The sequence below is a fragment of the Euwallacea similis genome, chromosome 11 (genome assembly GCF_039881205.1).
Source record: "Euwallacea similis isolate ESF13 chromosome 11, ESF131.1, whole genome shotgun sequence".
Taxonomy (NCBI): domain Eukaryota; kingdom Metazoa; phylum Arthropoda; class Insecta; order Coleoptera; family Curculionidae; genus Euwallacea; species Euwallacea similis.
This window is the reverse complement of record NC_089619.1, coordinates 918,278-942,857: the sequence shown is the minus strand read 5'-3', so window position 1 is coordinate 942,857 and position 24,580 is coordinate 918,278. Positions and strand designations below refer to the sequence as shown.

The 24,580-nt window shown below is 35.6% G+C and overlaps 3 protein-coding genes across 8 annotated transcripts in view; 1 reads left to right on the top strand and 2 right to left on the bottom strand.

Moving 5' to 3' along the window:
* LOC136412328 (potassium voltage-gated channel protein Shab-like) overlaps positions 1-10,092 on the bottom strand; it is a 38,848-nt gene extending 28,756 nt beyond the window's left edge. Inside the window, exon 1 of one of the 3 annotated variants that reach the window (XM_066395371.1) lies at positions 9,707-10,092. In XM_066395371.1, coding sequence (XP_066251468.1) covers positions 9,707-9,766 — 60 coding nt within the window. In that variant the 5' untranslated portion in view covers positions 9,767-10,092. Of the gene's footprint in view, positions 1-155; positions 385-9,706 lie in introns of those variants that run through there. The other 2 variants (XM_066395369.1, XM_066395370.1) reach the window with 2 other exon arrangements.
* A 418-nt stretch (positions 10,093-10,510) lies between these two features.
* Positions 10,511-19,362, bottom strand: LOC136411951 (probable helicase senataxin). Of its 4 annotated transcripts, none has more exons than XM_066394750.1 (17): positions 19,289-19,362; positions 18,842-19,036; positions 18,280-18,429; positions 15,623-18,223; positions 15,230-15,462; positions 14,851-15,078; positions 14,716-14,795; positions 14,481-14,654; positions 13,574-13,824; positions 13,170-13,437; positions 12,856-12,989; positions 12,617-12,786; positions 12,385-12,529; positions 11,781-11,941; positions 11,468-11,704; positions 10,740-10,932; positions 10,511-10,654 (listed from the first exon to the last, which is right to left on the bottom strand). In XM_066394750.1, the coding sequence occupies exons 1-17, from the start codon at positions 19,304-19,306 to the stop codon at positions 10,517-10,519; spliced, it is 5,376 nt and encodes a 1,791-aa protein (XP_066250847.1). In that variant the 5' UTR covers positions 19,307-19,362; the 3' UTR covers positions 10,511-10,516. The 4 variants fall into 4 exon arrangements, with proteins under 4 accessions (XP_066250847.1, XP_066250848.1, XP_066250850.1 ...); XM_066394751.1 differs by having other exon boundaries at positions 13,574-13,821; XM_066394753.1 differs by having other exon boundaries at positions 14,716-14,783.
* A 669-nt stretch (positions 19,363-20,031) lies between these two features.
* On the top strand, positions 20,032-24,202 carry LOC136412226 (probable ATP-dependent RNA helicase DDX20). The gene is made up of 3 exons (XM_066395233.1): positions 20,032-20,291; positions 21,807-21,980; positions 22,203-24,202. The coding sequence occupies exons 1-3, from the start codon at positions 20,099-20,101 to the stop codon at positions 24,149-24,151; spliced, it is 2,316 nt and encodes a 771-aa protein (XP_066251330.1). The 5' UTR covers positions 20,032-20,098; the 3' UTR covers positions 24,152-24,202.
* Positions 24,203-24,580: the final 378 nt, after the last annotated feature.

Genomic DNA, 24,580 nt, shown 5'->3' with positions numbered 1-24,580 from the left:
TCTTACTATAGCTCAACCATTGCGTGCTGTGGTTCATACCATCACAAAATGACTATGAGTAAATACTTATATCTAAGGTGATTGGTCTACGTAATTGTGCAAAACACACTTTAAAGGTTACTACCATGGTTAATACATATACACACAATCAATACCGGTAATCAGTAATCTCCAGAATAGTGTCGGGCTGGTGGCGAGTGAAAATCCAACACTAAGAAGGAACAAATGGACAGTGGCTTTAAAGTGGCGGACAAGAGCGCGTCGTTGACCGCCAAAAAGCTGAATTGAAAATAACAAAATATTCAGTGTGATGTCATTATATTTATGACCGTGATGACGCCATCAAGTTATTTAGATTCGACGCGAGCACGCCGTGGAAAATTGCCAACGGAGCCACTGTCAAGATGCTATTTCCGAAAAATCTTTTCTATATTACCATTTGCATTCGACTATACACATAGTAATTGTGTTTCTAACATTTTTATTAATTTATGATTTTCTAGCATGCACACCAGATGATTAATTTATTAATAGGCATGCGACATGGTGAGCGGTAAAGCGATATTCAAAGGTCATTAAAATGATTCACTGCCTTTCTCACATATCCAACTACACCAGTATCGGCACTTTAAATAAATAATAATATAATAATAATATAATAAATGTAAAATAAATAATGTGTATAATTTTCGAATTAAATCCCTAACTAAAAAGTATATACACTGTCGGTAGTTTGGTATACACGATGCATATTTCTGGAACTCAACCTTCAGGATCTCGGTAACCGTAAAGGACACGAAGGCGGTTAAATTGGGGCAATGTTGCGTTATTTGGAGTTCAAGAATACGCCTTTCCAAAATTTTAAAAATCCCGACGACATTCGGAATTGTTAGAAAAAACCTAAATTTTCGAAAAAGGTTTTCATCTTTTTCCTCAACTCATTTGGCGAGAAAATTCAAAACCATTGACACTTCATCAGATACTTTCCCTTTACTGAAACCTGGCGATGTCAGATTTGAAATCCAACGTTTCGGTTTCCAACAAGCATCACCAACTTTATTTTTCCTGATGCCTCTTTCTAACGCAATTTTGGATTTTCATAATCTTTTAATTAAGTTTTTTCCTCTGATTACGATGGTGCATCATATGTTAAGGTGAGTCTAATCAGGTCTTTCATTGCTCCCAATAAATAAAAATCTAATGAGGATAGATCTGATGAACGTGCCGGCCAACATGCGTCTGCATGCGAATACCAAAAATCCTGTTTTTGCAAAAAATAGTTTAGAAATAACATTTTTTTCTTATTAATTTCTATTAATCTCGTCTTGCAGTTTGGTACAAATATTAAAAATGATATGACAACTTTTTTTGCTGTTTTGAAGTATTTTTAATAATGGCAGATGCTCGAGATGTTGATTAATTCGAATTTGCTTACACCGAATTTGAAGCTTTTCCTGAAATTTATTGAGAACATCAGTCGTTTAGAAGTTCACGCAAAGTGAGAGCAAAATTAAATAAATTGCAGAGGCATTTTTGTTGCAATTGTATAATGCCAAGGATTATGAGGGGTTATTTTTAGAAATTTTTAGAAGTGTCAGATATCAGTGGATGCGTTTAGAATACGAACTAGAGGTTTTTTGTCGATTAATTGAGGGAACTTTGAATCAATCAATCAAGCCACCAATGCAAAATAGCGTTATAAATATATAATATTTATTATAAGTGATAAATAGCATAGAAAAAATTTAAAAGTGACAACCTTACTGAACTAAAATTCGATGTAATACGAACTAAAGTGACCAAAAGGCATCGTACCGTCTCGTTCCTGACACCACATCCTCCGGATAGTTGTAGGCTACAAGTGAGGAGAAGTTTAGGTTGGTTTAGTTGATAGGTGCTTTGGGCGATTCCCTCGACGTACCTCTCCAACGCGTGGAGTGATACGGGGGGACCCGAGGGCAAATCCCACAGTTCTCGGTAGCCCGATGGTTAAGCCAGGTGTCTTAGGAAAATTTCACTTCGTCAAAAAAAAAAGAAAACGGATATTGATATAATGTAAATTCTGACAAAAAGTTTTTTGGCATGAGACAGTTTTAAGTTCCATTGCCGTTTACGAGAAATGTTAACAATAAGTTTTGTCTAAAAGTTACTTAAAATTTCCATTTTTCAAAACAACTTCAAGGGGCTCTTAAACCAGGAACAAACCGATCCATCACATTTACGTCATGTTGCGAAACTTTGCATTTTAAAGAGGCAATCCATAACTATATACTATATATTACTGCAAAGATGCCTATACAAACTGAATTAAACAGGCTAAAATAAGCAAATAGGGAACGATTTTTATTCGCTCCTTAAGAGGGTCGTTTGTTTGGAACCTCAAGCAAAATCTATTCCATTCAGCTATTGTCCCCGTTGGAAATTTATAACGCAACTACCGCTGTTCCTTGAAATTCCGACCTTTTGTTCTTATACTTCCAAGTAATTAACTACTGTTTGGGTTTTAGTTGCAGAAACTCTTTTATTGCTAGTTCCATGACTAATTTATGGATTTTCTGCTGCTGGCTACTGGATTCCTGAATTTATTGCGGATTAGAACCTCTATGGCATGAACTTCTGTCCATTCAAGTTTTGAAATGACTTCACTGCTTCAGAAACTTTTCATCTGTGGGTCAAACTCGATATTTTTTTTTACATATTTTTAGTCGGATTTTAAAGAAGAATATGATCATCTTCGACAAATGATTATAAAAGTTGAGTAGGTGGCAGATTGAGATCTGGTGGTTCTGCAAGATGACGCTTTTAATCGAGCAGAAACACCTAGAGCAAACCAAATAATGAATTAAGAAAATTTTAATTGAATCAGGAAAGTTAGCAGCAGAAAATTTCCGCATAAAAATTAACCTGAACTGCAGTAAAACAGTTTTGATATTGCACTGACTAGGGGGACAACTATTTAGTTGCTCTTTGCCTGTTGCTTTGAGCCTCAAAGTCAAGCTACTAAGACTTTAATTTAAGTAAAAAAAGTAATTTAATTTAAACACCATGGTGACAAGTGGGTCATAAGGAATTCATAAAAATACTTTAGAGGTGAATCAGTCCCAATTTCTATACATCCATGATAAAAGTTATAACAAATGGGTTCATATGTTGTTTGAATGTCATTCAAAATCGTGTATACAAGATATATTGGCAAGAAAATTGAATGTACTAAATATATATTACATTAAACCTTTGGATGAAGTGGCCATTAATTGTTAATGTAAAAAACCTGGCAGCTTTTCTCATACCAATAAAAATAAAACGATTAGTGCATGTGAGCAACGCACGTTCGAAGAGTGATTTAGAGAACTCGCATATTTGCCTGGAAATAATCTGGCATGATGGAGAAATTTGGATAAAACACTGAAAAATCTCCTTTCCGACAGGTAACAACATTCCTGTGGCATTAAAGATCTATGTAAATTTAGATCGTCACTATCGCATCAAACTGTTAAGAAATGAATTTGGCTTCCATTCAAAATCCTATGGGCAGCCATGAAAACTCATTTTTAGAGAAACTTTGTACTGTAAGAGCGAAAATAATATTGTTGTAAATGGGCATCTGCAAAGGAATTTCTGCTATGCAAGGTCACCCACCACCTGCCGACCTTCTTCTGGAACTTATAAAAAGCCTTTTCATAACATTGACCTTTCCAAGCATATTTCGGAACACTTGTTGTGGTTGGGAAATACTGCCTGACTATATCGTTGACGTTTGGATCGATTTCTGCATGAGTTTTCTTGTAATATACATACCTAAACTGTGCTCGGCCAATTATTATCCAGGGAACCGTTTTATTCTTTTTATAACTTTTTATCTGGCCTTTTATCATAATTACCTTTTCATTTTTCATTTTAACGACTTTTCGGATTACGGATCATGCTAGAGATGTAAATTGCAAAAGATAATTATTGCATCGTGTTATGGTTATTGTGCGTAAAATTCTAAATGTGGAATTAAGCCAGAAAAGAAGTTGGATTAGGTGCGAATCCGGGTATTCACAGTCCCCGTTCAAGTCGTTTTTTGGTTCAGTGTCGACAAGGAAATAAGTGGAGGATGGGTTTGTTTGGTACATCACTTTACTAAGCTTAAACACTTAGTAGCTGGGCTCAGCTGTGACGAAAATAAAAACTTGCACTGATAAGCAATAGAATTCTATCTTGGTGGTTTATTTACATGTAAGCTCTGCTGGCTGTTAGCAGAATTCTATATAGGTGGTTGATTTACACGTAACCTTTGCTGGCAATCGGTCAAAAGAATTCCATATTAGTGATTCATTTACATGTAATTTCTGCTGGTAATAAACGAAATTCAATATTGGTGTTCGACTTACTTCAAACGGCTGCTGCAAAGCTCCCCCAACTCATTCGGCTTTATGGTGACCACAGGCGTGGTTATCCCGAAGGGTTCATCCACTAAAATACTTCGAGTTTTCGCCCAGGTCCCTGCTGGAATTGTGTGAGCATAACACCGGAGGGGGGAGTAAATGTTCCCCATTTCCCTACTTCAGATTCTTCAGTGCTCATTCCCCGATTTCCTGTTTCCTGGCACAACTTGGTCATAAATTACAAAGGTCTGAGTAATTGCCAAATCTTTGTTTACTTGTAATATTCATGATATTTTCGTCAGGCACATGCTTCTTGCTTTTAGAGCTCGACTTCGCGTCGTCCCTTTACTGTAAAATTTCAATTTAATCCATCAATATCGTTCGGCTGGCGCATACATATAGATTGCGGTAATAAAGGCAAAAGCAAAATTTCTCCAAAGCACGAAGACCTAAAGAAAAACACTCCTCACTTGAGTATTAAGTAATTTTAAACTTAATTGAAAACTGAACTTCAGCCTTTCAGGGAAATAGTCTATTTCGGGGCTTGGAACTGAAATATCTGTTTATCTTGATTAACACGTAGTCCAGGGCAATAAGGGGTATTTAAAGGCAGTCTCGCGAAATTGCAGAAAATTCGTTCAAACGTTATGAAAACTTCTGAAACACGACAACCAGAAATATAAATGATGTTGCTTGAAACTAAGGAAACACGAGATGACAAGTTTGAGGAAAACACGTGTTCCTATAGCCAAACGGCCAGCTGAATATACATAACGTTATTACTTCGAAGTAGGAAATAACGTCACCTTTTATGCCACGTTTTAATTGAATTCTTAAAATAGAGGTCAGGCCTGTTGTAAAGGTTAATATTTATTCATAAAAGTACTAACGAATAAAATTTTGTCTAAGGCTTCGTTTATTTTTATCCAATATGTCTTGACCTACTGCTGCATGGTGATTCACACGTGCTCGCATGTATTTTGGTTTGTCTCACTTGAAAATGTGACCAGCACTTTCAAAATTCTCTCCAAATTTTGCAGGGAAGTCGACCTACCCAAAAATTGAAATTCAAAAAATCGTTATTTAAGGCAAGTTTAGGTCGCACATTTGATTAGAACTGATCGTGCCATTAAGCCGCTCAATCAAAATCAGTAAATTAATATTCACTGAAAGCGGACAATGTTTATTCAATGGAAAACGTTAACCATTTGCTTTCAAAAAATATGTAATTTAAACATGTCAATACTAGTGAAATTCGGAGAAAAATGCCCATAATTACTCTGAAAGGTTATTTACATAACACGATGTAAATGTGAGTCAAGTTAGCTTCTTGGTTTCGATTTTTCTACTCTAACTACAACTGTAATGCTAGTGAAACTAGTTTAATTCTTTAAAATAATAATAAAAACAAAAAACGAGACCATTCTCGTTTTTGATAATCTGCCTCAAAAGTATAGAACATATTTAAAATCAGTTTAAATGTAGAAATTGGGGAAACTCGGGTTTCCGATCTAAAGATTAAATGAAATGTTTTTAAACACAGTTTTATTGACATCAAACTGTAAATAAATCTATTTCCAATTGTTTCGTTTCGGTATCTAATAATAAACATTCCAGCAGTTTTAGTGAGTATTCGTTCATTTAGACTCAGCATTTATTGTTCCAGAAGGATTTGATTGTTACGTTTTCTGGCCGATTAAACAGGGGAATAGACGATTAAATAAACATGAGTTTGCCAGTGTTTGTGACAGAAATTTTAGAGCGTCGAGATCTAAAATTCAACCTGTAAAGAGTTCGATGGCGGTTTAATATCTCAGGAACTATCAAACGCAGGGGCACGATATTTTACATTTTTCTAATTTTCAGAATTTGAAACTTGTTAACGATTCGAAAAGGGGACGAATGCGATTTGTTCGGTTGAATTAGATATTTGCAAAAATTCGAAATTGATGATATTGGCAGATCTTCCAAAAATAACACCGGTAAGTGCGAGCAGCATATTCTTATCTGTATGTCTTGTCATTTTTTGCATTTTTATGAGACTATATTCGATAACGTGCATAATATTTATTTTAAAATAGGAGTTCACTTAAAACGTGAAATATGAAAATTCTGAAAATTTTATCTTTCAAGGACTTTTTAATTGCCTGGTATACCGGGTATCCCAAATAAGGTGAGTTCCATGGGAATTATGGAAATGATAAGAAATATAAGATGATTCAAATTAGAAAAAAAATGCGCGTTATTGTGCTTGTTTAGAGTATGTTTAAAAGTAAAAATATGTACAGAGATTAACAAAATATGAACAGAAAACTGAAAACTGCAATTTTCGAAAATTATAAATTATGAGTAAATTCTACGAAATTTGACAGTTCCCTATTATAGACAACTGTTAATCAAATAGCGTCCATAGAATTTTTCCTGACCTTCTAGAATTCGAGCAATTATATCCAACTGTTATTTCCTATGGCCGCCATATTGGATTTTGGCGGCGTCTAATAGACATTAAAAATATCTTTTTAACCATGTATGGCAAAGGTTCCTTTGAACCTATCAAAGTAGAAAAAATAAACAAAAGCATCATTTCACCCTATAGACTTATAAACAAGGATTATGTAGATATGGAATTAAGTTTCCTTGTTTTGCACAATAAGAAAAAAACTAATTTTCTTGCACTAAAGAGCTAATTTACAATGATCACTCTTTCAGCATAACTACTCACTGGAAATTGTGAGGAAGAGTGATGTGGTTTCAATGTTTAAAAGCGGTTTCACCTTGTCCCTTCTTACTGGGTCCTAATGGGCTCCATTTATCCATGGCGCCAGGCATCTTTGCACAGGATAATATGTAAAATTAGATGGGATAAAATGCAGATGATTACAGTATAAAGCAGATGGCCCCATGACGATACAAATTGCCACACAACCCTTGTTTCCTAGGCCTGCTAAGGTGAAATGATGCGTTTATTTATTGTTTCTACTTTGATAGAACCAAGGGCACCTTTGTTATACATGGGTTAAAATGCTTGGTTTATTGCATATTCAACGCCACCAAAATCCAATATGGCGGCAGTAGAAATAACAAAATAGGATATAATTGTTCGAAATCTAGGAGGCTTGAAAAAATTCTGCCAACGTCATTCGATTGTCAATTGTCCGTAATGGAGAACTGCCAAACTTCGTAGAATTTAGTCAAATGGTTATTCATAATTTACAATTTTAGAAAATTGCAGTTTTCAGTTTTTTGCTTATACATATATTTCTTCATCCTCTGAGCATATTTAAAATTTTAGAACAAATTCTGAACCGGCAAAAAAATGCGCATCTTTTTTCTAATTTGAGTTGTATCTCTCACTGTTTCCATATTCCCCATGGAACTCAGTTTATTTGGGACATCCGTATGGTGCTATAAACTGTTAAATATACATCCATTAGAAAGAGGAGAAAAGAAATAAAGGGCGATCATGAAAAAACCTCACGTAGGCGTTGAAATATCAGAGTCGTGTCTTAGATAAATTCATTTGGCAATATTGTCAATGTCGGTACGTTTACGGATCACCGCCTATGGCGAGGTTTTTTAAATTATCACCCATTATAATGTTATAAAATCAATTACTTATGTCCCGGTCTCATTAGTGTGAGTGGATCTGCGCCACTGACTATTCCCACTTCAGTTAAATTAAATTGCAATTATTTTCGTTGCAAAACATATATGAGAGGGAGAACAGGATGATCGAAACTCCTGAAGGAAATCAAGATGTAATGAAAAAAATCCATAATATCCGCTCGGATACGTAGGTCTACAGAACCGCAAATCATCGGACTAGGAAGTTAATAAAATTATACGATACCATAATAAAACGAATGTGTGATAAATGGTGAATGATGGTCCTCGGTCTGCCTACTTGACGTGTGTGACCCAATTCATTGTTTCCCAGTGGACGCGAACTCTTATTATTACATTCACATACAAGCTTGTAATTGCTTTTGGCCCACTACTGTGATATTGATCTCGGGATGGTCATTTTAACGCCCTTCGTACCACTTAATTATGTGAAATTTATTCAGTTAACTCGTAGAACAAAAAGAATATTTCAATCATCAGGTTTCTATAATGTATCAGACTTTATAGAAATCTATCATTGCAGGAAGCGCGAATCGGTCCATCAATCAGTTGATAGGGCTTATTTGCCTTCGTCCCCTTCCCTAATTTTTCTTCATATTATGATTTGTGCCCAATATAATGATGAGGGTCGATATAAAAGACCTCTTAAGCGGTACTAGAGGGAAACTGTTAAACGAGACAAAAATTGCGCATTCAAGGGTATTTATAGTGTAATGGACCTACAAATTTTTTTCTTGTTATTTCGAAAACAATGAAATTTTTGAATTTTCTGGTTTCCGCAATTTATGGTAAAAAGTGAATCACAATTTCAACCGCTTTTCCATTGCATTTTTTAGTAAGCTTCATGATGGTTTTAATTCTAACCGACTTTTTTTCTAGGTACAGCCTGGTTAATTTTTTTTGCATTTATGGACAACTTTTTATTTCTTTTCAATTTTTTTTTAGTAGGAATGCGTGACTAATTTATCGTGAGAGGAAATGCATTTGACACGAATGCAATATTTTTCACCAAGTTTATGCAAAGACTTTGCTCACCCTGTATGATATATTTTCTAAATTAAGAAAAGATACAATTTTTTATTAGCTCGCGTTTTGACTAATCGCGGCACAATGCCTACTGGGCGAAGAAATGCAATTGTGCAGTATTTTAATTAAATTGTAATTTTTGGAAAATTATAACTTTGATTAAAAAATCTCGAAACATTGTTTTAAAACCCATAAAGTTCGTTTTCGAAGAAAAGGAGTCGCAGACAAATTTGTTAGAATGCGGCATTGTTTACTGTCCACCCTGTATTTTAGAATTGTCAATTTTATAGAAGCTAAAACAAACTATGAGTGGTACGAACAAAAATGTTTCAGTCAAATTGTCATGGCCAACCGTTTGTAACAAAAAAATTGGAAGCAAGTTGGTAGGTACTTTTTTTTTATTGAAGTCAAAGCTAAAAATAAAGACCTTCGAATTGGGATGGATGACAAAAATAAATACTTGTTTATGTTTGCTCAAATGAAGCAGTTATGGATTATTTTCATAAACTCCAGGTTTCGTGCAAAAACAAGGGATTTTTCCCATGAACAAAAGGCCTTGAACGGTCTTTCGTGTAACGCGACGTGCTTTTGATTCCCATTGTTCGGTCAGCTACACCCTTTCTTATGACCAAAGGCGACAACAAATGGTAGGGAACAATTGCCAGAACCACCCCTAAATTACTGACCTGATGTAAATTACCGTTGTGTTCTGGATAAATAATTCGCAACGGGATTGATGTGTCCATAGAGCAAAATCAATGAGGTTTAATCCGGTCTAGGTGCGTTCATAACAGACACTTGTTTGGATCACAATTCAGATGAAATGGGCGAATTAATTCCCACTGAAAACTTCTAGAAAACGTAAAGTGCACAGTCGGAAAGTATGTTTCGCGGATCGATGAGAGGCGCGATTTGAACGTGGTCGTCAGTTGGGGGGACGTCGAGCGTCGGGACGTCGTTGTCGCACACTGTGGGTTTGTGGAATTGTGGATGTAGGTCACCATCGCGGCGCTCGCCGTTGGGGGTAGCGACATCTTCAGGATCGGGGATGGTTTCCTCCTATTTTTGTGCCATCGAATCGAAACCAAGCATATATTTAAATTCCAATAGCCGATAAATCGACTATTCACTCAATCCTATAAGTTAATGAGCTGAGCTACTATGTGCAGCCTTTTCCAGCAAACTGGAATGTTGATATAAAAGATCTGAATCTTTGGGTCTTTATTAATAAGAGATTTAAATTTCTGAGGTCACGTCTAACCAATGGAGGACTGGCTGTTCACTGCCATGTCAAAGGGCCGATTTACCTCTAGGTCCCATGTAGATCTAGATTTGCCCCTTTTCATTTGTAAAAAAATAATACCTACTTTTAACAATTTATTTAATAGTATTTGCCTTGAAAGTATGTAACACTCTACTTAATATTTACGCTATACAACTTTAAAAATATCAGGAGAGTTAGGGCAACAAAAAAACTATAAATTGCATAATAAGGGCTAGAATCCAATTTTACTGTTACATCTCCTAATAAGGTACTGTTTGAAATTATGGATAGTATGGGGGTTTTGTTTGATATCCAATAACAACTTCCTTTTTTTAGCGTCTTCTCGCAGGTCATAGAGCAGCCTGCATTCCTGTAGACAATAAAACAAAATTGCCATTTTATGATAACAGTAAAAACAATCGAAAATAATTATCGGAAAAGCTGCTTCCACTTACCTTAAACAACGTGTAATTTCCTATAATATACAACGCTTGTTTCGCCCTAGTAAGGGCGACATTCAGCCTATTTCCGTTTTGCAAGAAAGAGTTTGAGGAATCGCGCACGCATGAAATTATTATTATGTCATTTTCCGATCCCTGAAAACTATCTACCGTGTTAGCGGTGATTTTACAGTTTCGATTTTGATTTCTGAAACATGTAAAGAATATGAATTTTCTATATGTGAGATTGGAAATGTTTTGCGTACATCTAAGCCGCAGTTTAATGGAATTGTTTTCTTAGAGACCGCTGAGAGCTTCAGGTGTGAAAATTGACAGAAAGGAAGAAATCACTGGGTTTAATTGGGGACGAAAACGTGCTGCGTCGCGCTCAGCGCAATAATCAAACAATTTGGGAAAAACGCTAAAGATATTGATCAACTGATTGAAACGCTCATAAACTTTTGAATGACACTCTGTATCTCTGAATAGTGGTTAACGTCAACACGTCGTTTAATTTCTTAGAAGGAGAATAACGTTGGTAACAGAAGTTATGACGGACACCTCAAAGAAGTAATTCCATTGCACCACAGTTTGGATGCCCGAAACACACTTGCAATTGTACTTGTTTTGATCAGACGAGAAAGCCTTCACTGCAATTTAATCAATAAAGACACTTAATTTTCATATTGACAACTCAAAAAAATCATATTAAAACTAAACTGAAGGAGTTTCCAGCTACTTACATTAAATCCTCGATATTATTATTAATCAAATCCTTCTGAGCATTATAAGGAGTGATAATTCCCACCGAGTACTTTACGCTAGAATTAACCACATCAAATATTGTGGACAGCAATTTTTTGATCAACACGACTTCGTCCATGTTTGTATAGTCATCACCTTGACACATTTTTTCACAATTAAAAACCAAATATGGCTGAATTTCTTCCGGTAATTTATTCGAAGGTATGGCTACAGTTCTGCAAGACAAAACCAAAATTAGCCAATTAAATGTGAGTATTTTTCTCTAAAATAACTATGTTAACGTTAACTTACCTAAGTAGGCCATTATAAAATTTCTTATTGGGAAAGGAACATATTTCCGGATGCATCCTGTATTGATCGGTAAGCATCTTAATCGGCGACCTGGGATCGGTTCCAAAATTGTTCGCTAATCTAGTGAACAAACTTTGTTCGAAGCCGAACTTCACTGCGTCCTGGAAAACAAAAATTTATTGGTCTATTTTAGTCATGTAGTTTGTTAAGTGGTTTCATTTCGGATAAAGTACAGGCGCCAGATGAATAATTTAGCGAGTTTTCGGTTAAATTTCGGAAAGTTGAAACTGAAACTTGACAATGACGCAATACTAATAGAATTTTATGGCCATAATACAGGGTAAGTCTATTTTTTTATTTTCTTGAGAGCTTTTAATATATTTCTTTCAAATTTGAATTGAGATTCATTTTTCATCATATGTTCGCTGTTGTAATGCCATCCTAAAATATGAAACCAGAAATAATTTGGCAGCGTTATGTTTGTATGGTTCTCAAAAAATGACAGTTTTTGTCTCATTCAACCGCGCTTGTGTCGCTTAAAGGAAACACCCTGTATAGGGATAAAAAGTGATACCTCACAAGTAAGCCGTAATCGCCTACGTACCCTGTTCATTATCGTTGCATTTAATTGTTGTGGATCGCCAACCAAAACAAACTTATTAATTCTTATAAGAGTGGGCAAAAGGGATTCAACCTCGTGACATTGTGTAGCTTCATCAATTATGCAGCATGTGAACTTGATCAAACCCCTAAGGAAGAAAACATAGCAGAGTTAAAGCACTTAGGGCCATAAAATTCGAAAAAAAAGTAGTTAAGAGTTATAGTTGAAGCCTTACTCATTTACAGCCCCGGTGAGACGGCCATTGATGCAGCTATTTAGAGTAGTGCAGATGATATTGCTCTTTTCGATTATAAGGTTTTCACATTGTTTTAGTTCGTTTATATATTGATTCCCGAAAAATTTTTTAGCAAATTCCACTAGATTCTCATTTTTGCTTTTTGCGACCTAAAGATTCAATTTAATAAATCAGCTTACGAAAGTATACATATAAGTCATGATTGTTGTCAATCTTACTTTAAACTTTGGATGATCCTGGTTTTTCACCTGGAGATGTTTCTCGGCTAACTTCGGTAAGGAGTACCCCCTTACATCGTCGCTTATGCTCGTTTCAGGTCCAATGCGTACTAGTTTTATCTTATATTTCAGTTCTAAAATGTATTTTTTATTATGGCATAATAGGGCTTTGGCATAACACTACTCATTGGATGGAAATATGAACTTAGCAACATAGGAATGTGGATATTGATAAATGAATACTAGAGACAGTAGGCAAATCAAGCAATCTGAATTCCATAAAACCAAACACCCTGTATTGTATCTGGTATTACCTGGAGGTATCGCCAACTTCATTGTCGACAATTTTGAAATCAAACTGTCGACGGCGGTGTTAGACGGAGCGGCCAATAATATCAATGGGGGATCTGTGCTTTTCTCTTCAAGATAATAAGAAGAGAGTATTTGGAAAATAAGACTTATAATCACAGTGGATTTGCCTGTTCCCGGAGGTCCTTTAAAACAGTAGATACCGGGGTTTGTTCCTGTACATAAACTGACTGCTTCTAGTACGATGGTCTTTTGCTGTTCGTTCAAGGTAAGCTAAAAACAATTCGGTACATTGCAAAAGGGACATCTAGGTATTCATAATGTTCCAAAAACTATCAAACATATAAAGGATGAGTTTCTTATGATCGTTGAAAGGACCTGGGAAACTAGCGACTTCTTTATATCGTACCCCATAATCCTGAACACGATTTTGATTAACAGCCGTTTTGTAGTCCGAAGCTTGCGGACGTAAGATCATGGAACAGAGAGGGGAATGCATGATGTCTTTTATTGCACGTATGAGCATCAGGTACGACCGAACATTGCCCACAAGCTTAATGATGGGCACTTTCTTTAAATTGATTTCTTTGTCAGGCTGGTAACGAGTCATCATTGTGAATTCCACCTTTGCATGAGGTTCTCCTCGGCACAGATCGCCTACTGAAATAGTAACGAAAAAGCATCTTATTGGACAGGGCCAAATCTAGACAGTTTGTTTAATTACTTCTGTGTATGTTATATCTTGGTAAGTTTACGAGAGTAGCACCAGAACATATCATGAAATTATAGAATATGTGTCTAGAATTTCATGTGGGTTCACAACTTATATAGAAAATTGGTTCCGTTTCTCAGAATGTAGTAGTGAAAGAATAACGGTTTAAATGTAAAAGTTGTAAGATGAATGCAGAGGTAAAGGCTGGTGATCATTTTAAACATATGGGGTGACTTAAAAAAGATACTAACATTCAATCTCTAAAAGAAACGGAAATGCAGAGTACGTTACACATAAGACGTAAACGTCGTAGTGACGTCATTTTCTTCGATCTCGCTGCCATGAATTAATACAAAATTTGACAAAAAGGGCAGATAAAACTATAAAAACAATGCTACCTCCACTTTTCGATCATTCATGAAAATTCAATTAATTCTAGACTCTCTAAACGAGATATTTTCATTGTTCTGGAAACGTTGTTCGAACCATAGAGCGAATTTTTCCTAATTTTCAAATTCATTCAAATAGGACTATAGTAAGTTTTCCACATTGGCAAACACACACCATCTAGATTCACGGTAGACAAAGAGTGTCGTATCCTTACGTTTTATATAAATCATTGTCTCGTTCTTCAATAATGTCTTTCTGCTTTTCTGAACCAGCGCAAAATTTAAGGAGGCATAAGAATTCTTCCGGTCCGTGACGACCATTTCTAACATAACAAAATCATCGGTCTTGTAATAGTTTCCACGTTTTACTTGCTCTCGTGAAATGTAGTCTGAAACATAAATTTTAAATTGTTCAACAAATATTAGATATTTAAAGCTTAGATTCCTTACATCCGCAATCCAACAAAAGACAACCGTTAACTACCCTGACGTGTTCTATTTTAACTTTAGTAGGTTCCCTAAAATAATTTCTCTTCATCATACAAATACTGCAGTTACACATGTAAATATTTATAGAAAACTTACTCAACAGACTCCCGAAACCCTTTAAAACAATATTGCCACGTCTCCAATAAAACCAGCTTGGAAAACATATCGTAATATTGATTGGAGTCGCGAAACTTCAATGGAATTTTTTCGGCTGGAGGGTTGTTTATCGGAGGACTATGGTCGTTGTTCACTTGCTCTAATAACCAATTTGGCCACCAATGAACCATTTTTGTGGTTACATCATCTACGCTTATCAATGGTAATCTGCAGACAGAAAATATATAGAAGTTTCATTAGAAATTTATCTATCAATGAAACGCATCAAAAGCAATAGTGTCTTTATTCTAAACGAACTCTAACAACTATGTGAGGAAATACATAAAGCAAAAACATCCTGAAATAATAAACATCGTACCTTGAAATGGGCTTCCGAGCTGGTCCACCATTAGTCCACATGAGACGCATATTCGCCTCTTCTCTTCGGTTATTAAGATAACCAGAACATTGATGACGTTGTCTATGTACTCTAGGATCTACGTTCAAGTTATGAGCAGAAGGAATATTCGAGGAACAGGAACTATGCATTGCAGTGCTTCTTTGAATCGAGGATTGCATCTTTGATTGATCTTTGCATTGGTTTCCGGAAAACTGAGAAAAATATCTCACTAAACGTTCGATTAAGTCAGATTCTTTGTGTGGGTTTTAGCGTATTTAGATTTTTCACCACAGTGATGACGAATGTTGGGTTAAAAATCTAATTAAATCCCTGATTTCAATTTCTAACATAATTATACATAATAAAACTAACCTCTATAGCGTCTGAAGACTTCGTCCTTCGTAAATTGTAACTATTCTGTTGGAAACTCGGAACAAGTTGATTAGCAGAATTGAATAAAATCAATTGGCCGTTGTTATCACTACTCGATTTAAAATTTTTAGCAAATGCAGTTAGGGAGCCACTTCGGTCAGATTTTCCTTCATAATCATTATTAGTGGGCAACGCTTTTGCAGAAATACTATTCATTCTAGGACGTTCAGAAACTAGTTTCGAAGAAATTGCATTACGTTCATGACTAATACTTTGGCAAGCACTATTTCCTGAATACTTCTGCTGGCAATTGACATTTTTTGTTTCAGAACTGGCCTGACTTGGGATCCCCATCTCAACATTCTTCTTTCGAGAAGTGACTCCAACCAAAGATTTTTCTGGTGGATCATTTTTCATTGCCACACTTTGCCTTCTACTAGAAGGAAAAGAAGAAAGCTCAATTGCGGGCTTATTAAGAATGCTCTTTCCTTTAAATGTACTTATAACTGTTGAAGAAATATTTTTAGAAGGTGTAAAAATGCGATGTTCTTTGCCTAAAAGATTTTCTGGCGGATCATTTTCCAGTGCTACAATTTGTTTTTCACTACATCCGCGGAGCCGCTTGGAAGACCTAGGAGGCCCAACTGCGTCCTCTTTAACTATCTTTCTTCTATCTGCATCTGTTGAAGAACTATTTTCAGAATGTGACGAAGATGAAGTGACATGAGTAGAGGAGAGTCTCTGTTTTATACTGGTTGTCGAACTCTCTACATCCAGGCCACCGCTTTTTCTTCTAGATACAGTAGAAGCTTCTAAGTTTTCAGATGACTTGATTTCTGCAGAACTCTTTTTGATTTCACAAATACTTTTTTTCCTGAGTTGAATTTTCTCGGGTCCTTTTCCTAGCTTGTCCTCGTCATACACATCAACATTATTAACACATTTACCTCGAGTCAGTTCTGAGGAATGCTTGAAAGTAGAACAACTTGGCTCACCAGTTCTTCTGGTTTTTCCTATGACTTCGCCCCTTTCTGCTTCCGCATTAAGATTTTTTTTTTCTTTTGTTTGCTCGGACTTTGTGGAAGAACTTTGCTCTCCTAAATTGTCTTGTCTGTAGCCTGTTCTTCTAGATTTTGTTAAACATTTTGATTCTGGCTCTGTTGGCAAAACTTTATCCGCATATTTTTTTGCAGTTTGCATAAAAGCTTCGCTTCTACTGGAACTCCGGGTTCTAGTTTTGTTTAGTGAAGATCTTCGTATTGATTGCGCAGACTTCCTCACATCTAATTCCATTCCTAGAACGGTTTTTACAGTAGGCTGCCCAGAAATACGCCTTTTTCCTTTTTCCCTGTTAACCTCCACTTCCTGTGGAGGTTTTTCCGTTTTAGCACCCTCTGTATCTGGTAACTTGCCATTGGAGGATAATTCTTTAAGCCTTTTACGTCTTTTCTCCTTTATTGTCTCTTTCTCCACTTTGCCGACGTCCGGAGAGGCACTATGCCTCCGTTTCAATTCGGCTAAAATATCCTTTGGTGTGTAACTCAGAGGATTGATTGTAGTATTTTTGACTCTCTTCTTCTCCACTGGAGTTTCCATTGAGGATTTTCTCTTAATTGGACCTTTCTCACATGTCCTCAGAGATTTTTTTTTTGGAGAGCGCTTAGTCCTTGTCATTCTGTGAGGCTCCACAATCGGTAGTTTACAATATTTTTTCTTGGTGCTTGCAGAAACTTCAACACTTTTTAAAGTTTTTAAGAGATTATCAGTGCTTGAATGTGGTTCTTCAATGGTTTTGGCTCTGTCCTCTAAACACTCAAAAACCTCTTGAGTATTCTCAAACCCCGAATTATCCAACTTCTCCAAATTCACTACCACTGGGTCATTAAAGTAGTCCATTTCTGCTAATTCAATCTTGATTCTCTGATAAGCTTCATCAGGAACTTCAGGCTTGACCATTTGAGATAAATGGAATATTTGGCTGCAGGAAAAGTCCATGTCTTCATCTTCATTGGCTTCAGGGATTTCAATAATTACAGAGTTGTCCCTGAGCGTTGAAAAACCTCCATGATTATCTATTGGAATCGCGTCTTTCTTTGTTTTATTTTGCTTTGAACTTGGTGTAATAGGTGCTTTGGGTGGTGAAGTAGATACATTAGATACCTCTTTATCTAAGTTCCATGGTAGTGATTTAAAGTCATTTGATGATTCTTGAAGTTCTTTTGATGGCTCTGAGACCACCAACTCAATTTGCTTTAAACTATCACACTCTACGGTCAGCCTCCGATTCAAACTTCTTAACTTCAATAGACGGCCATGAGCATCTAAAGCCTGAGCTTGTTTACAATTATTTGGTACAGAGACAACTGCAGGACTTCTGGAGGGTTCAGGCACAGAAGAAGCTTCAGAAATTCCTAGTTTTGTTGGACAAATATTAGAGATGTCAATAATTTCCACAGACTTGGTGCTGCTTGTGTCAGAGGACAGATCTATGACACTGCTGCTTTGTGGTCCCTTTGCATTAACTGGCCAAGGAAGACATTCATTGATTCTATCTTGAATGTCTGCTATGGAATCAGTCAGAGGTGCTTGGACAGAAAGCTTCTGAAATAATTGCCACTTTGTTGGTACATTATAAATGGTGAATTTTGGAAGCATACCTGCACAACTTTAAAGAAACACACCTTATCCTTACTGCATTCAACTGTATTGAGGGAGTCTAAACCAAAGCTAACAATGTCTCCTGCATTGATTTGATGCAATGAATACACAGCAATTTGCATTCCATTGACAAATGTACCATTGACACTCTAAAAAATATAATATTTTAAGATGCAAACTGTAGAAAAAATTAATTGTTATAGATGTATCCCTAATATCTTAAAATTGATTTAAAAATAGTTTCAATTGAATGATGTGTTAACTAGTTTACTTACATTGATATTTTTATATTTTTATATTAAGACCTAGTAATATTCTAAAGAATAAACGGAAAATACAACACGAATAAAAAACAAATGTCTTCACTATGTTAATATCACCCAATAAATGGTTAAAAAAACCCTAAGTTTAAGCTTTATACTATCATCAATGGACTAGAAATAGAAATAATGAATAAAAAAAAGGAAAAATAAACTCTAGAAAGGTATTTAACATTGAAAAGCAGGTAAATACTTATAAAACCTAAAAATTAAAAACTGGTTTCTTGGATAAATAATTTACCTTCAGATCCTGAATACACAAGCTGCCTTCAAAGTTCACCACAAAGTTCGCATGCAGTCTTGAGACTTTATTATTAGGTAAACATACTTTTGCATTGGCATTTCGGCCTACCATATTCTCTGACATATCTATATCAATGATAGTGCCAGTTTCTATTTGTTCCAGATACCATTTTGTCCCCATCATTGCCAATACCTTAAACAAATATAATTTCTGCTATTAAAACATACGTAGGATGTCCAAAATTTTGTTTTCAATAGGAAAATCTTGGGCAACAGTAAGCAGTGTGTTTTTACAATACTCATTGATATTTTCTCATCCATAAATGAAATCTTCATATGATAACAAGTCACTTGTGACGTAAATAACTATTGTTTCATATTGTAATACCTATGACAAGGATAGGCAAATTACAAAAGTTATCAGATTGACCAATAAAAATCTTACCTGGACGATAATTTCCATGGAAACATAAAATGGGCCAATACTATATCTTCCATAGATATTATCCTTATAGCAATTTTTTTTTAAATTTATTTTATTATATATCTATAATTAATTTTGGAATAATAAATTTGTGGAGGAATTTGATTTATTGAGCCCTAACGAGCTAAAATATTCGTTTTAAGCCTTATACTACAAAATCATTGAGTGTGTACCTGGAAGCCTAGGTCTGAGTATTCTCTGGACTGGGCTTCTAAGTCTAGAAGTCAGAGGAAAATTGGCGGTACCAGTACTTGCTATAATATCTTTTTTAACATGATTATTCTCTCCATACTAAATTTATTTACCAGTTTAATTCCTCCTGAAGGAAATCATTATTAATTTTCAAATATTTCGCGAATTCCTTCGTTAAGCTGAGATTTTCATTCAATTTTTTTGACAGTTGGGGAATTCCGGTATCTGTACTATAAAACAATCGAGCCAACTTTCAAATGTCTTGTTGTTTATGACGTTTCTAAAATAAATCGGCCACACTCCTACCGCGAAATCACCGGGAACTGTGTCTTAAGTTTGGCAATGTCGCGCTCAAAGCAGCGCTACAGCACCTATAGCGAGAATTACAAAATATTTTTATTTTAAATTTTTTTGACATTGACACGTTGACACATTGGCTCATTGACACATTCACCTTAACCCATATAACGTCAAGCTATAACCGCTAAACATTTTGTAAATTCGTGTTCTTCTCAAATAGGAAATTTTAAAGTTGCAGAATACGGTTAAAACTTTTTGCAATTTAAAGTGGAACTAAAGATGAATGAACCTAAAGTTTTGGGCCAATCTCTGACATCAAAAGAACGCACCAAAGACGTTCTTCTAACTGAAAAATTACCATTTTCATCAATGCTCTTGCCTCCAGATATCCTGAGAGGCTTAGGAGCTTCGGGGTTTGAATGCGCCTCTCCCATCCAACTGACGGCTTTACCTGTAGGTAGATGTGGATTTGGTAAGTTAACTTTTTTTCCTTTTGTTGGACCAAGAATTAAATTTTCACCTATGATGACAAGTCGTGAGCAAGTCACGGTCCCCATAAAGTACAGAATTTCATATTAAAGTTTCACCTCCTTTTTTCCAGCATGTGGAAAGGCCCCTGATTCAAGGATATTTCACTTGTCCAGCAATGTCCCCTATTATCTCTTTAAGTTTCCCTAATTGCTAGAAAAATTGTAAAATATTATTATTTATTTACATCTTATGGGAACTCTATTGAAAGCATATCTTAGAATGCATTGATACATACTGCTTATTATATAGGACAGTCACTTTTACAATGCTCACCATTGGGATATCTGAAATAGTAAGAGTTCCAAGGTCAGTTAACTTAAGAAAAAGTTGTGCATTTTGATGATCATTATGGAACAATTTCAATTTTGGATTTATCTGTCATGGTTCCTGAAGTATTTATAAGAAACTGCAAAAATACTATTTAAAAAAAAATTCTACTGGGAAAACTACTCATCTGATTTTGATGAAACTTGAGTTACTGATATTTCTTGTTATGACACTTTACATGATATTGATAGACCTTTTTTGTGTCTTCTAAATTTTGCACATTGATAATTAAATTTTCATTTTCTTACATATTCCATTTGTATCAAAACATTAATTGCATTATGATTGCATAGAGGTAGCCATTTTGAACATTTTTTTAGTTTCAAATTTGTTTTGTGGTATCCATAAAAAATGAAAAGTTGATTATCTGTGTGCAACATCTAGAATGCACTGAAAATATCTGTCAATGTCATGTGAAGTGCTATAACAAAAAATGTCAGTAACACAATTTTCACCAGAATTAGATGGATAGTTTTTCCAGTAGAATTTTTTTTAAACAACATTTTTTTAGTTTTTTTAAGAATATTTCAGAAACTATGATAGATAAATCCAAAATCTAAATGATGAGCATCAAAATACCCAACTTTTTCCTAATTTAACCAACCCTATAATTCTTACTGTTTCGGATAATCCATTTATGAGCATTGTAAAAGTGACCACCCTATTTGATTCAAATTTTTCTGTGGTTAAATTTAAGAAAGTAGTGCTTGACTCAAAGCTTGAATGGGGCGAGCACTCAAGTGAGCACTTTGATCCTTTGCAAGGAAATACTGCAAATCTCACTGGGTGTCAAGAAATATTTCATGCTGTGCCTCTGTGAACGTGTTAAGAACTGTCTATTTGAAGTTGCTGGATGTTCCATTATTATTTATTTTTGAATACCTATTGTGGAGCTATTGATCTGATGTTGCATTTATCTGTATGTGACCTTGTCACAGGCACCATAAAGTTTACAATTTGATATTCTTTTTCAATGTTACTATTGCATTAAAAGATCAAAGGAGTTCTTGGTCAAGTTTTAATTGATCAAGAAACCAATTAACAGCATAAGATAATAGGTTTAAATCCAAAATAGAGGTGTTCATATTGTCCAGTCAAAACAATGAACTCTGTCATCTTACATTTTCAGATCTAATAGTCAAATCCAAGTCAGGCACAGGAAAGACCCTAGTCTTTTCTGTCATAGCTTTGGAATCCATTAAACTGGAAAAGCAGGCACCTCAAGTTCTTATTTTAGCTCCCACTCGTGAAATAGCAGTGCAAATACAGGAAGTCATACAAAGCATTGGAACATTTTTTGAAGGTAATTTAATTTTACTGTAAGAGTAAATTTATTGTATCTCATGAAATATCTATCAGAGATTCTCTTTCTACTCTATAATTTTCCAGTTTTCCCTTTTCATTACTGAATACAAAGCTTTAGCTCTAAGCTTAGAATTATCTTATTCACCCTTCACTCCTAATATTTAAACTTGAAAGAAGTTTTTTTTATATTTTCTATTATGTTTGTATTTCCATTGTTTAGGTCTAACAGTCAACTGCTTTATTGGAGGTCTCCCATTGGAAATTGACAAGGAAAAATGCAAGTCTTGCCACATTGCAGTCGGCACTCCCGGTCGAGTGCGGCAATTAATTGAGCAAGGCAGTCTCAAAGTTGACTCTATTAAACTGTTCGTTCTAGATGAGGCTGATAAGCTAATTGAAGAAAGCTTCCAAAATGATATAACTGAGATCTATAATACTCTGCCTGATAAGAAGCAAATCATAATGTGCAGTGCCACCTACCCAGAGGCGGTAAAGACGTTCCTTGAGCTTTATTTGCGTTGTCCGGTGGTCGTTTCCGCGGAAGAAGACACTCCTCTGCTATTAGGTCTTAAGCAGTTTGTTAGACTTTTGGAATTGCCTTCTAATGTAGTACAACAGGTTAAAGCGAAGAACGATGAATTATTGAAGTTAATGTCTTGCGTGCCCTTTGTGCAATGCATAATATTTTCTAACTATCAATCGAGGGCAGAGAGTATAAGCAACTTCCTCAACCGGAATGGGTGGAAATCGGTGTTTATATCTTCGGCACAGAAACAGTCCGAACGTCTCAAATACATGAGCGATTTGAAAGATTTTAAATTGAAGATATTAGTAACTACCGACTTAATAGCCCGCGGAATTGACGTGTCTGACGTGAATTTAGTGATTAACTACGATATTCCTTTGGACGCCTGCACGTATTTACACCGAATGGGACGTGCTGGTCGATTCGGATCCATTGGCAACTGTATTAACATCACCTTTAATGGCAAAGAGGCTGAACTGTTGCAGAATATTCTCGGTTATATCGGAGGTGAAAGCTTGTCAATCCCAGTTGTGAATGAGAAGTATCAATTTGAAAAGGAACTTACACATTTGTATGGAAAATGGCAGGATTCAAGTAGTTATGACAAAGAAATCCAGGAAATTCGCAAATCTCTAGTCGAAAGTCGTCCTAAGAAACAATCTAGCAAAAAGAAGTCTAAAAAGCAGGCCGAGGAGAAAGAAGAATTAAATCAAGCTGTTGAGGAGAGTTTGAGTGGAGATATGTCTTTAACTCTTAATGACCAGACTTCTGGAAAAAGTGAAACTGCTGAATTAAATGCAGTAGAGCTGTTGGAACAGTTCATTAATGTCCCCAACTGCAAGTCACCTCAAAAGCCCAAAAGTGTCGAAGAAGTCGTTAACAAGAATAAGGTTTTAATTGATATTGCTAGAATTCTAAGCGGTGACGAAGTGACTGACCTCAATATGTCGCATTGCTTTAAGTCGCAAGAAACCGATAATATTGAGCATTCAAAAGACTGCAAATCAGATTTTCCAAAATTATTAGAAAACATATTTGCGATTGCTTATCGATCACAAATCGATTCCACAGCGCCCCAATGGCAAGACTTGCTTCCCGATTCGGAGAAACCAAAACTCTGCGAAAATTATCAGAAAGAGATGAGTGATGACTATTTTTGCGATGACGAAGATTATCAAGAAGGTGATGATTGCGACTACGATGAGGACTATGACTTTGAAGTGGAGAAGGAAATTGAAGTGGCTTATGATACCGCAACTGTTGCCCCTGCCCCTGTAAAAAACTACGGTTTTATGGAGTGGATACCCGTAGAGCCTGGCCAAGAGGTGTTAACTAAAAAACCGAAAAAGTTGCCATCTTTTGTAAGAAAAGAGATAGTTCCCAAAATAACCGTTCAGGAACAACCAGCTATTAATAGTCCATACGCGGTAGTTCCTAAGGACCCTGCGTCTTATAACCAAGAGTACCAAAAGTATTTTCAGCATTGCAGCGGTAATTTGTGGCAGAATGGTTTAATGTTTAGTAGCGTGGAAAGTTTCGATTGGTGGTTCCATTGCGATTGGGAGAGACAATTGAGTGCAGTTAGGAATTTCGTTCAAAACAAAATATATTGTAATGAAATGTTACATTACCAGAAGAGCTGAACTGCGTTAAAGTTGATTAATGTTTTTTTTGCTCATAAGATTAATTAAAATGATAAAATAAGTGGCCAGTTGCATAAGCTTATGATCTCACTTTTTCATCTCTGTCGAATCAGAAAGTCGATAAAGGTATGATTTCCTTGGGAAAGCGGTGCAGTAGTGTAGCGGTCGTAATATTATGTAACTACATTGCTAGAAAACCCCAGTTTTAGAGTTCATTTTCCTGTTACGTAATACTTCGGATTGTCAAATTTTTTAGAATTATGCAACTAACAAAGAAAGGGACCCAAGTGTCCCCCTCCGATTTTAATGAAATTTTGCACAGAAGTAGTTTAAACCTATCTAAGAATAATGATGTACATTTTACGTGCCATCTTCAAAGCTTAAGGGGTGAAAACTACCCCTAAAGTTTCGCCAATTTTTCGTTTTTTG